Here is a 13839-nt window from a genome sequence, read left to right on the forward strand (position 1 = left end):
GTCCAATATACAAACTTTTGCAGACTAGACTGATCAATTAGATTTTAGGAGTGGATTATTGCGGTTGCACGCTCTACCGTCACAAGCCGCCACATCAATACCAGCTGTAGGATTTTTTCGATTATATTATATATTTTGTGTGAACAGGTATTATGAAACTGCGACGAAAGTTGTTATGACTTTAGACTGCGATTCGTCATTCGTCTGCGCCTCACAGTAGCACTTCTCACATTGTGTTAATTGACTTTATGATGAGGAACTTTAATCGAGTAATTATACTGACGACGCGTCTATATGATTGTTTAATTAAATTTTAAAATCCATTTAAAGTTTATTAGTACAATAGAGTATCTACATATTAAACCAGAAGCAACAATATAATCGATATCTAAACCTGATACTCCAGCATAATATATTTATTTTTGATTTATTGTTAAAATTACATTTTAGTCGTTGGGTTCATATAAATTTTATTAAACTCAAAAAACAGAAGATTAATAGAAAAATAATACGTACATACTGTTGATGCATATATTATAATATAATCACAAATATATTCAGTAGGTACATTTTAATAACTAAATTTAGAGTGGGCTTATTTTTTTTTTGTTGCGTGTAAATAAACAACGTGAATTATTTGCATTGCTAACCTGTTTTGAAAGGTGAACTTAAAAATTATATTAATATACCTACTTTAAATTTACATATACGTTTATAAATAAGTAATTATAATGAGGTATGTAGATGACAACATTTATTGTATTTATTGAAATAATATATTATACAAATTTGATGGTTGGAATTAAATAAATATTAGATATAAGTGCCATAAAAAAATATATATATATTAGTCTCAATACTTCCTATACTATATAAAATACTAAAAACGTATGTGCCCATCAGCCTCATGACATACGCGGTAACTTAAAATTACTTAGTGTAGATGTCTTATTATGTATCATATACCTACTTCTAATTCAATAACATTTGTAATACTTTTTTTCCATTTATTACTGAAATTATAATGGTTTATTATTATTAATACTTTAAAAAAGTAACTATTCAGCTGAAGAATTGTAGATAAATACTCTGAACAGTCTGAATGTGTTTTAATGGTAGAATAATTTGTAATGCGTTTTTCATTAATTTTCGTTTCCAAGTCCTCGATCAGTCGCACCGATTTGTGTTTCAATCCCGTTCGTCCGGTGGCTTAAGTGGGTTTTATTTTATACACCACGATCATCATCCAAAATACTGAGCAATTACTGTATTATTTTTAACCAGTTAAAACAGCAGCAGCAAAATAATACTAGCCTGCCCGAAATTGTATTAATTATCGTATTTAACTGACGTAACTTCGTCGTGATGACTATTAGATACCTACCTAGAATAATACAATAGTATGACGTGTGAATGAATAAATTAATAATAATTATAATGTTTTAACTGGTCCTATATTATCAGTCCATTCCAGTTCGTCTATGTAGTAGATATACAGGACAAGCTCAGAAAAAAATAATATTTATTTATGTTTTTACTTTGCGCATACGTTCGGCTACTATAATAGTGTATTGTATAAAATTAAAAATCAATAATTTGTATGTACACACAAAATATACGATTTAATAAATTCATATACATATTTTCTTTCTATTTCTTGTACGCGTTAATACCTACTTTATCATCTCGTATATTCTATCAATTCATTGTAATCAAATATAAATTGAACATTAAATTCTCATTTTCCTTATACAATACCGAACAATACTTGCTGTACGAGAAATTTCTAGTGTATAATTCAATGTTATAACTCATAACTCATAATAATGCACTGTGTGTCACATATTATTATCGTTATGACAGTACATTTCTTCGTGCAGTAGTCTATACCTAATACCTATGACATTCGATATCGGAATCCCTTCCACAAGATCGACGCGAGTCACGATCGATCGATAAGACAAACAATTATTGTAGCCCATTGTACAATACGCAATACCATACTATACTAATTAATATTTCCAATATGATATTATACAGATGATCCTCGTCGTCGTTAAGGTTTCGGAACATAATTCCAGTTCCCGATTTAAAATTGGCGTAAAGTGATGACCGGTCGTCCTTATATTTACTGCAACAGGTGGCTATATACAGTTCAGGTCACAACTCAGTGTGCGCTGCTGATCCTGCGACGTTATTATTATACGTCGTTATAAATTACGATGTTATACTTACGAGAGGAAGGCTCTCTACATAAAATATACTCGGCGGAGGTGTGTCCGGTGCGCAACGCTGTTTTAATATTGTTATCGCGTATATATTGTTATTATACACAATATATAATAATATTATGTGTGACATGTAAGCGCGATTACGCGTCTTCGTCGACGACCGCAATGAATTGTGTAACAACTTACACCGCCACCACCCGCACGCCATCGTTGTTACCGCCGCCCACCCACAAGGCGACTTAATCATTACATCATTTTTTTTTTCCCGAAAACCTCGCATACTCTACACTATACTGTATTACATATTTCGTATTCGTAAACAAAATCCGTGCCATTATACTATTATACGGAACAGTCCGTATGCGTAATGATGATTGTGTTCTGTATAATTCAACTTAGATACGAGCACAAAAAAAAATTAAATACAATTGTGCAATTCCTCGTGATGTTATTTCGGCCGATATATGGTTACCTACGAATGTACAATGATATTATTAATAATTAATAATATTGTCTACACCATACGCGCGTGATGCAGCCCGGCTGGCAATGAAATAATGTAAATGCGATTATTAATTTGACGGTTATTATTTTACACTTCTATGTATACTGTTTTATGCGTGTTATTGGGGGCTCTCGCTGTACGCATGTTAAGTATTTTCCCATTAACAAAACGTAGTTATTTTATAGAGTTTAATTGTTTTGAGCCTGCCTGTTCACATCATGCAAAAAAAAAAATCGATAACCCATGTACAATAATCGTGTACTAACTATTCGGTTGAATACTGGATGCGATTATTAATTGTTTTCTAACCCAAAGATTTTTTTTTAATACGTTTTATTGATAAATTTCTCAACTTTACGTAATATGGTAGTCGGTTTATTGAGAATGTAGTGGAATTAATATTTTTATCATACCAATATTTCGAAACAAGCACCAATTACCAAATTTCAAGATCTGCAGAATACTAACCAAATTATGTCATTTTCTTTTTTTCAAATATTATCAAACAAAGAAAAGTTATGATATAAAACAGAAAACTCTGCAACTTAGACAGAATTTGTTTTGACATATCCCGACAATATTCTTCTCGTAAAATTTTGTTGTTGGTTTGTAACTCTTCAACATTATTCTCAAAGCTACAATTTTGATTTGACATTATCGGAGTATCTGTGTGACGCAGCTAGTGTACCATGTCTCCCTAATTGTTTTATTCACAAGTGTAATGTTAAGGATGAAATATATACTTAAAACGCGTTTAAACTCTGAGTTTCAATCATTACTGGTATTTTATTCAACTCGAAAAATTATACATCGATTTTAAACGACCTAGACATTCTTGCAGTCGAGGACGGAGGAATGCTAATGGTTTTTATTTTACTTATTTAATAAGGCAACAATTGTAGATGTATATAGTTACCATAAAATATTTCAGATTCTCATCAACTAATGGAAATTTGTTTGTCTTCCAATATTTTTTTTCTCTTAACTATGAACGATATTTTCCACGAGCAAAAAAATGACTTTGGAAGTACCAAATAGCCCTAAAAATCGTGTGTAATTGGTACATTCGAAAAGTTTCTCAAATCTTGAAATATAATTTATGGAAGTGTTTAAATAATGAAAACACTATTATGAACAAACATGATTTTCATATTTTTTATCTAAATTTCGTTATAATCATTTTTTTTAATTCGATAATTTAATAATTTAAGGACCGGCCTTCCCAGCCATTGGCCACTCGATATCTGTATTAACTTTTTTTCTAACTTTTATAAATAAACTTATTATTTCAGATTTATTTACTTTTGTTTTTTCTTATTCACTATGCTGGTAATTGAAACAGAAGTAGATAATTGCTTAGTTAAGTGCTTAGCTAAGTTTGAAGCGTTTTGATTAATAAATACATTCTGGTGTTAGTATTTTGGACTTTTATATAATATTTTATTCATATTTACTCCGAGATTAAGTGTTAGTGAAATAGTGGGTCGTTTGGTTATGTATACGCCGTGGATAAAAAATATTTCTACTTGGTGGTTAGAATTGTTTTTAAATAATTTCATAATATTTGTAATTTTAGGTCGACCACGGAACGTCACTGGATCCTATCACAACATGAAAATTATTCAAGAATGAGGCTCAAACTTTGTCCAAACTATCATTTTGACAACCATCAAAATGCTAGTAATTTGAGGGACAACGCTGGTAAATAATATTAATATATCAATAAAAAAAATTGATAAAATTGCCTAATTATTGAAAAAAATTCATATTTATTTTAAAGCATGCATGATATTTGACATGTTATTTCTATGAGATTAACTTTACAAAGTGTTTTCATAATAATTGTTTTTAATAATTTCAACTGTATCGTCGTACGTAGGGGGTGGTATTAAATGTATGATGGATTGTCCGGAAATACCGCCTTGCATGCCTCAAGTGGCAGTTCGAAGTTTGGTAGAAGAAGACGGTGAAATGTTACCAGATGAAGATATAGCTTCATACAAAATGAATTATCCAGAGTAAATATATCTAAACTTTTTTTTATATTCGTATATAGCTATTATACACAATTTAACAATGAATTAAATGAAGATTTATTTAGAATAATATAGTTTTTTTTATAAAAAAATTCTTTAAAATGAAGTCATTGTTTTTAATATTTAAACGATATGTAAGCGACATATCGAGATTCTAACCAGTCTTTTTTTTTATTTAAAATATTTTATCGTTCTTTATCCATTTAATTTACTAACATTAAATATATTAAAAAAAAATTAAAAATCTAAATAATCATGAGTTAGAATTTCTTTAATAAGTCCTTTACGAGTTTTCCCGCTTCATACTTTAAATGTCCTTATTTTTATTACCTATTGAATTAATATTTTAAGTATAATTTAAACATTTTTAAGAATTTTAATTTCTTATGGAAATAGTAATATCCATAAAATACGTTTCATTAAATAACTTATAGTTTTAATAATGCTTACCTATTGATTTGTTGTACACTTTTTAGGGAGGACAATGAACGAAAAGAGAAGTTGGTTTTGTCAGTTGACTGTCAATTAGTAACTTTGATGAGTGTAATAAAAGGACGATTAGTCATATCGACGACACATGCGTACTTCCATGATTTGACTCCGATCACGGAGGATTGTGATAGACATGACTTTAAGGTAAGCAATTAATATTGGCTGTACCAATTTAATATTAATCTTACACAATAATACAATGTAAACACTTTGACAAAATTAACCAATTAGGACTACTTATATTAATATTGCCAGCCTTTACGAAGCAAAAATGTATAACCTTATTTAAATCATACATTTTTTTAATAATATACATCTTTAACAAATGTAGGTACTTATTGAATTACGAAATATTAATTAATGTAGTATAAAATCTCACCTATGAATATTTAATACTTTAAGCCACGAAATCGGATTTTTATACGTGAAATACGTGCAGTATCGGAGAAACATTTTTAAAATTAATTTCACAATCGTTTTTTGTCAAAACAGGATTTATTAAACTGCGCACATTTTAAAACACTAATCAAATAGTTTAATCATTAAAAAAACATATTTAACTGGAAAAAAATACATTTTATATTTATATTTATTTAATTAAGTAGACATAAAATCAAATTAAAATAATAATATAAATTAAAATACATAACAGCATATTGCATATTAATATTTGATAAATAATTATTTAAAATAAATAATAAGTAGATAATATTATAGCCATATAAGATATCAGCTGATATGTATATTATATACTTGTACTATATTATTATAGTGTACTTTATATTTAATTATATTCTGCGAACCAGTTATACATTTTATATGAATAGTCATTTTTATGCACATTTATTCCAAGAAATGATTGGGGATATTGGACTCATATTTTGTTTAAAACTATAAAAATGAATTTTATTGTTTCATACGTTTTATGAAACTTGAACAGGTTAATTAAACAATTAAATAGTAAGCGCGGTCGTTAATGTATTTGTTTTATTGGAAGTCAATGATTACAAGTAAAACCAAAAACCATTTACCTACATTTAATCGAGTGACAAAAATGTTTAGAAAACAATCGATTCGAGCAATTTAATGATGCAATACTTTAATGGGACGATAATTTTATGATTTTCTTTTCAAATACAAGTGCGCACTTGCATCGTATAATTGCTCTTTGCGACAGTGAAATGTACAACCGGACATCATTTATTCATCAGAGTGCTAATTATTGGCAACACTATATTGTATGTCATGTCCTTGTGCCTAGTGAAAGTAATACGTATCAAATTATACAACCCAAATTGTTCAAATTGGATCGTACGTATTATTCGATTCATATTTTTAGCTGCTGATGCATACTTCACTAAATAACTATCAAGTGGATATGTTTCGAGTATATATTGAAGACTCTGTATATTATATTACATGTCACGTGTAACTAATTTTAAAATAAGACCTATTATTGTTGAATAACAACAATAATTGTTTCGATTGCATTCAGTTGTCAATATTTGAAATTTAAAGTTTTCATTTATGGGGGTGCGTTTTGCGATAAAATCATTTCATAAATGTGTGATGGCGAATCACATTAAAATTAAACATGATATTATGATGATAATATAATATTAATAGGTACATGAAATATTATTATTTACGTTTCTAAAATACAATATTAACTAACTATCATAATTTAATATGTATTAGTAAAAAGATCTGTTTATTTTCAGTGGTCCATGACAAAACTAAGAGACGTATATTTAAGACGATACAATCTACGAAGAAGCGCTTTGGAATTTTTCTTAATGGATCAATCAAATTATTTTCTAAACTTTACAACAAAAGTAAAACATACAAAAATATATTAGCAATTATGTATTAGCATTTTTAAATGTGTATATTATTCTTTTTATGATTTTAAGATTCGTTTGAAAGTATTGACTTCGATTTATAGCGTGCATCCACCTAATTTCTCATTTAACAGCAGTCGACACCCACAAGATCTTTTACGAAAGTCTGGATGCACTCAGAAGTGGGTTAATAGAGAAATTTCAAACTTTGAATATTTAATGCAAGTAAGTACTACGCTACTACTGAATAGCGTCAGTAGGTTTATCGTAAATAATAATCAAATTTCTGATTCGACTAATAATTATTTTTTACGCCCAGCTGAACACCATAGCAGGCCGCACTTACAATGATCTGTCACAATACCCAGTATTCCCGTGGGTGCTGGCTGATTATAAATCTGAGGAACTAGATTTGAACGATCCAAAAACGTTCAGAGACCTATCTCGGCCCGTGGGCGTTGTGAATCCCAACAATGAGGCTGACGTACAAGCCAAGTACAGAAACTTCGAGGACCCAAACGGAGTAATCGGGAAATTTCATTATGGTACACACTATTCAAATTCTGCCGGTGTACTTCATTATTTGGTTAGGGTTGAACCGTTTACTTCTCTGCATATCGAGCTCCAAAGCGGAAGGTTAATTTTATTTGTTTATAAATACAAAATTAGCTCACTTATTTTTATTAATATAATCATCACATAATTACCAAAAATGAAAACGTATCTAAAAACTATTTTAGATTCGATGTCGCCGATCGCCAGTTCCATTCAATCGCACAAACTTGGAAGCTTTTAATGGACACGCCGAATGATGTCAAAGAACTGATACCTGAATTCTTCTTTTTTCCAGAATTCTTAAAAAATATGAACAAGTAAGTTTTTTGTATGATTGCACTTAAACTTTTAAGTAAAAAATAAATGTTTAAAATATAAAAATGATAAGAAAGATCGATAAGGTAAAATATTAATTTTATCAAAGTGGGAGTTTTTGCAATTAGGCACTGAAATAGTGAAATAAAATTAATATTATTTCAAATAAATTTTATAGATTTGATCTAGGACGCTTACAATCATCTAAAATAAGGATCGGTGACGTTATCCTTCCTCCTTGGGCCGATAGTCCCGAAGACTTTATTTACAAACACCGGAAGGCGTTGGAATCTGAATATGTGTCGAATCATCTTCACGAGTGGATCGATTTAATATTCGGATACAAACAAAAAGGTCAAGCCGCAGTAGATGCTATGAACGTTTTCTATTACTGCAGGTGACTTTAACGTCTTCAAATATTTGTATTTTCATAGTCCATGTTCTAACATGTAATACATGTACTATATAGTTATGAGGGAGCCGTTGATCTAGACGCGATTGTCGATCCCATAGAAAGAGAAGCCGTGGAAGGCATGATCAATAATTTTGGACAAACCCCGAGTCAATTGCTAAAAGAACCTCATCCACTAAGACTACCGTTGGACAAGGCGTTAGAAAAAATGATGAAATCGGACCACAAAAAACCAGATCTTACAATGATGCTGTCAGAGTTGTCCACGTTTTACGTTGAGGTACCCTTAATCGTTATTATGTTTGAAGGGACTCCAAAAAAAAATACAATACAGCGCCCTGTGTAAAAAAAAAACCACTTTGTTTACAGATAACAGATAATAAACACCCAATGGTATTTTTGAGTCCTCCCCGGTCGGGGACTAAAGGATTATTACAGACGTTTATGACCGACGATACATTGGTAACAGTGTGTGATAACTCCTTGATTGGCAGGCACTCGTGGTTGCCATACGACAGACATTCCAATAAGGGATTCACGCTTGAAGTGGACCAGTCGCACATTTTGCTCAAGTAAATTATAGGATTATTAATCATCGTTGTATTATGTTTGCATCTGTGGGTAGAACACGATAATAACCCCAATGGTTTTTGTTTTTGTCGCTTACAGGGGCAAAAAAGACCCAAACGCGTATCCGATGAGGTCGTCCTCGTACCATCCATCCGTAGAAATGAACAGTCATCTGTTTGCCGTGTCCCACGACGCCAAATATTTATTCACCGCTGGTCATTGGGACTATAGCGTGAAAACTTTCAGTTTCTCGAAAAACAAATACGTGTCGTCTGTCATCCGGCACTTTGGTAAATATGTCACGACCGACTACTGTTAACCAGAGTTATATTTTGTACACTGTACAGACACGTTTAGTTTTAATCGATGATTTAATTTCGCTCTTTTTCAGACGTTGTGACGTGCTTGGCACTAGACTCCTGCGGATGGTACATGATAAGCGGCTCGAGGGATTGTACCTCGGTCGTGTGGGACGTTTCAAATGCAAACAACACAAATCCTAAACCATTCCAAACGCTTCTCGGACACGATTTGCCCGTCACCTGTGTGGCGATAGCTACGGAATTGGATATGGCCGTTTCTGGTTCACAAGATGGCACCGTTAATGTGTACAGCATACACCAAGGGCTTTTGGTCCACTGTCTCACTCCTTTGGGATGTGTTTCCCCTCCGTCCATCATTACATTCGTGGCAATTTCATTTCAAGGACATATCGCTTTTTCGTCCAAAGATAAAGTACGTATCGATTTATCGCAACTTGTTTGTGGGCATACTTACGTTCCGTCTTACAAGTACAATATACCCACATATACGTTGGTCATTCAAAATACATTTTTATTGCTTTAATTGTTTTTAGAAAAACCATTCCGTCCATGTATTCAGCTGCAACGGTGACAATTTAGGTTCAAAATACGTTGCAGCTCAAGTGACTGGTATTACAACTATAGGTGACTGTTTAGTGGTGGTCGACGATGCAGGAGATCTAACGCTTAGTAGACTATTAGGGTGAGTATAAGGAATGCTTAAAATGACTTAATACGCATAGGTATATGTTAAAATGTAAAAACTATAAGTATACAATCCAACGTCGCTCGGTTTCAATTTCAATTTCTGTAGTATGTAAATATTTAAGTTTTGATTTAATTATTACATTTTGTTATTGTAGAAAATCAATTTGTAAACATTAGTTAATTGATAAGTGTTTTCGTTAGCAGGAGCATGCTCACGCCGAGTGGATTATTTTTAGCATATAAAACATATGATATAACAATGAAAGTATATTTATGGTCTGAGAATAGCCAAAAATGCATATTCCCTCCCCCTTTCAAAAAAGCGAGCATGCCACAGTTCGTTAGTTAAAAGAACAATTTTGAAACAAAAAAAAATTAAGACAAGAGGTCCGAAAAGATGTTTTGTTATTATAAATATTTACAATTAAGTATATTACCTTAGAAAATATTTTTTAAATAAAAATAACATTATAAAAGTGTTTTAAGTAGAATAGCAATTGGAAGTTGGTACACAGCAGAAACCGTTTTTAAGGGGTGTAGTATAGGCAATTATACTGGCATTTTAAGAAAAATGTTAGTTTAATAAACCATACAACGTATTATCAATAACTGTTGCTGTAGTTGTCACTTGTCTTATTGCAGCAATCGCATTGCACATAATCATTGTTGATTTAAATATGAGGTTTTTTCACAAACAGAATTTTGATTAAAGCATGATCATTAGTTTTACGATTTCAAAAACCGTGTCCATAACAATAGCCGATTTATAACAGCTTATTAACAGTTTAATATTATAAATAGAACACTTGGTTAGGTAATAAAGCATAGAGACAATTATTTATGTTACTACTTTAATGGTAGACACTAGGCAACGCTCCCGAGTGGCCTCTTGCTGTCAACTTTAATGAGAGGCTCATTTTAACAAGTAGCAATCTTTAGGAACAATAAACCTTAAGTCTATCATGTTTCTAGTTTAAGTTAAGGTCATTTTAATAGCCTATAACTCAACGACAACGTGGTTGTCTTGCCTACAAATATAATATATTAATAATATTGTGATGTATTATTACACCTCTCATTTGCGGATGACTTAAAAATCCCACCATGAGAAAAAAAACAGCAACACGTGGTTCCTTCAAAATTGTATAGGCAGTTCTGCTGATGCCCCACTTGATGCTCCTTTCCCTTATCAACTTTCGTATCCTTCCAAGTCCAACCCGCTCTATAGCTCCATTATCCATTCCTAAACACTCCATACTAATTACAGTATCGGTATAATCAAATTGACCGATCAATGCGTCCAGCCAACACCCACTTTTTATTCCTGTTGTAATCTGGTTACCTAGTTCCGTCTCACTCCTATTGAGCTTACACTGTTTGTAAATAAATTACTACTGCGCTTTGGGCCGAGCCCATATTTAATTAATAAATTATTAAATATTATTATTTATTAAACAAAAAAATGATATTATTTTTTCTATTATTTTAACAAAAACTGTCGAATTTTTATTACAGTCTGCATCCGGTCTACGACGTCCCCTTACACGTTCCGGTCCAAACGGTGGTGGCGACGCCAGGCAACACACACTTGTTGGCGCCACTGAGGGACGGAAAGATCGCCGTAATCGGTTTGCCGAATTCAAACAATAATTGATCGTCGTCACGGCATCACTTCTCGGTCGACTCCGTTCAAACAATAACATAATATCGTTTCAACGATAGTCAATTTATTATTTTTAACTATTATTATTATTATTACTATAGACATTCTACACTTGTTGTATTTAGTTTGTTTTTAGTTTTAGATCTTATTAACAATTTGTATCCATTATTTTATTATTATTATTATCATTAAATATAGTAAAATATTATTATGATATTATATAAACCAATAAACCTAATAATATTATTTTATAAGACATAAATGTAATCGATTTGCCAAATATTATAGATAAAGACGTATTTCCTCAATATTGTATTGCTCATATGTACATACTACATATTATTATATGTTCGATGGTGATTTATTCGATTTTTTTTAGGTGCTAATATCAATATCAATAACTATCATCAATAATTATAACATTATATATTATATTATTATTATGTATTACATCTAATTCTTATTCTTATTATCTAGTTTTCGGGTATATGGTTCAAAATTTATAAGGAGTAATTTTATTATTATTATTTGTTAGTGTATTGTTACGTAGATTTTGTTATTGTGATTTAATTGTACAATTTATTGTAATTCGATCATTATTTTAAGTATTAAATTAAAATTATCATTTTCTTCAAAATTGTGTTGTGTCTGAATTTTTCAATTATTTTAATATTTACTCATCCTTTCTTAATGGTTCTTATACAACTTTTATAATATGAACACTTTTTAAACTATTAAAACTATTATATAAATACGTTGATATATAAATAATTATTTTAAAAATACCTATTTTTTTTTTTAACACGTGGAACGTCATGTGTGTATTTTTTTGTTTTGATCGGCGATACCCGTCATTATATACCATGCATTTGTGCTTTAGGATTGTTAAATGTTAAATATATCCGAGATATTAGCCGTTTATATTGTGACCCTTCGTCCTGATAAAAAAAAAAAAAAAAAAATCGTGCAACTTCAATTGTGAATACGATTATAAGGTCCCAGTGAGAGGAGGTACGCGCTGTCCTTGATTGTCAATTGAAGCAGAATTTTGTACCGAACCTCCATTTTCCGGTTGTACTTGACCATTTTCAAATGAATGAACGATGAAATGTATTTCACCTATATCTGCACCTACGATTAAGATATACCTATCTTTCACGGTACTTGATGACCAATAATAATATACAGAGAATAGTTCCAATAAGGCATTAATTATTTTTAATTAATCCAATTATATCAATTATCTAGTTGAAAAATACTTTTGAATACTGAAACATTGAGTAAAAGTTTGTTTACAAATAGTACTTTTATTGTTTATACCGTAGGTAAGTAAGAATACTAAAGTTATTTTATGCTAATAATATTTAATGTTTTTACTTATTTTCAATGAAGAATTTTGTAATGTATTTTTTAATAGGTATGTTATGCAGATATATATTTTTGTCCAGATGAAAACATGATAGAAACTTTTTAATTATTATCATATTTATTAATTAGGTTCAAAACTCAATTGAATTTATTTGATTTTAATAATAGTTACTTATTAAATAAAAACATTTTTAAAACAAATTAAGTTTTATTAACCACTAGTTAAACATTTCATCAATAATCCTTATTAGCTACTTATCACTACTCAAAGAAAGTAGGCAACTATTAAAAACACATGCGGTTTTTAAACTAGTTTTTATTATAAAAAAAACCTTAGTTTAAAATGCATAGTACAACTTCAATTTGTATTCTAAATATAAATTAAATTAAAATGCTAAAATATGTCTACTAAAATCTCTAACATTTATACCATAATATGTAAAAATATTGCTTGTGTCTTATGTGTTGTAGACATGCATGCTAATTGGCAAACATTTTTAAATTGTTTTTTACTTGTATGATTGTTTATAATAAACATGTAAGAGTGTAGGTTTCCATAGTTATTATTTTGTTAAATTAAATCTAATATTTTAGTTTGCCGTCATATATGTACCTGTAGGTACTAATAATAATAACAATGCTTGTATAAATTTGTTTTGACATTTAAAACAAACGGTAAAAATTAATTAATAATGTTTAATATCGTTGTAATATTAATCAGGTATGCATTTTATCTTGAGATCCACTATTTAAATTGTACAAACCAATGACATCAAAATTCGCAATAGATTCGTTACCCGTACGATTCGTAATCCAGTGTAATGAATTAAAGTTATCACGT

General features: G+C 30.3%; 1 protein-coding gene across 3 annotated transcripts in view; it reads left to right on the plus strand.

Annotated features, from left to right (window-relative positions):
• The window catches only part of LOC111039223 (neurobeachin-like protein 1), a 113970-nt gene extending 102309 nt beyond the window's left edge, over nucleotides 1-11661 (plus strand). For all 3 annotated transcript variants that reach the window (XM_022322608.1, XM_022322610.1, XM_022322609.1), the window contains 14 exons: nucleotides 4313-4437; nucleotides 4616-4754; nucleotides 5249-5408; nucleotides 6986-7099; nucleotides 7178-7330; nucleotides 7425-7741; nucleotides 7846-7977; nucleotides 8154-8372; nucleotides 8445-8667; nucleotides 8757-8959; nucleotides 9057-9247; nucleotides 9349-9692; nucleotides 9814-9962; nucleotides 11483-11661. In XM_022322608.1, the coding sequence (XP_022178300.1) occupies nucleotides 4313-4437; nucleotides 4616-4754; nucleotides 5249-5408; nucleotides 6986-7099; nucleotides 7178-7330; nucleotides 7425-7741; nucleotides 7846-7977; nucleotides 8154-8372; nucleotides 8445-8667; nucleotides 8757-8959; nucleotides 9057-9247; nucleotides 9349-9692; nucleotides 9814-9962; nucleotides 11483-11621 (2608 nt within the window). In that variant the 3' untranslated portion in view covers nucleotides 11622-11661. The remainder of the gene's footprint in view (nucleotides 1-4312; nucleotides 4438-4615; nucleotides 4755-5248; nucleotides 5409-6985; nucleotides 7100-7177; nucleotides 7331-7424; nucleotides 7742-7845; nucleotides 7978-8153; nucleotides 8373-8444; nucleotides 8668-8756; nucleotides 8960-9056; nucleotides 9248-9348; nucleotides 9693-9813; nucleotides 9963-11482) is intronic.
• The last annotated feature ends 2178 nt before the right edge of the window (nucleotides 11662-13839 follow it).

The sequence above is a fragment of the Myzus persicae genome, unplaced genomic scaffold (genome assembly GCF_001856785.1).
Source record: "Myzus persicae strain clone G006 unplaced genomic scaffold, MPER_G0061.0, whole genome shotgun sequence".
Classification (NCBI taxonomy): Eukaryota; Metazoa; Arthropoda; class Insecta; order Hemiptera; family Aphididae; genus Myzus; species Myzus persicae.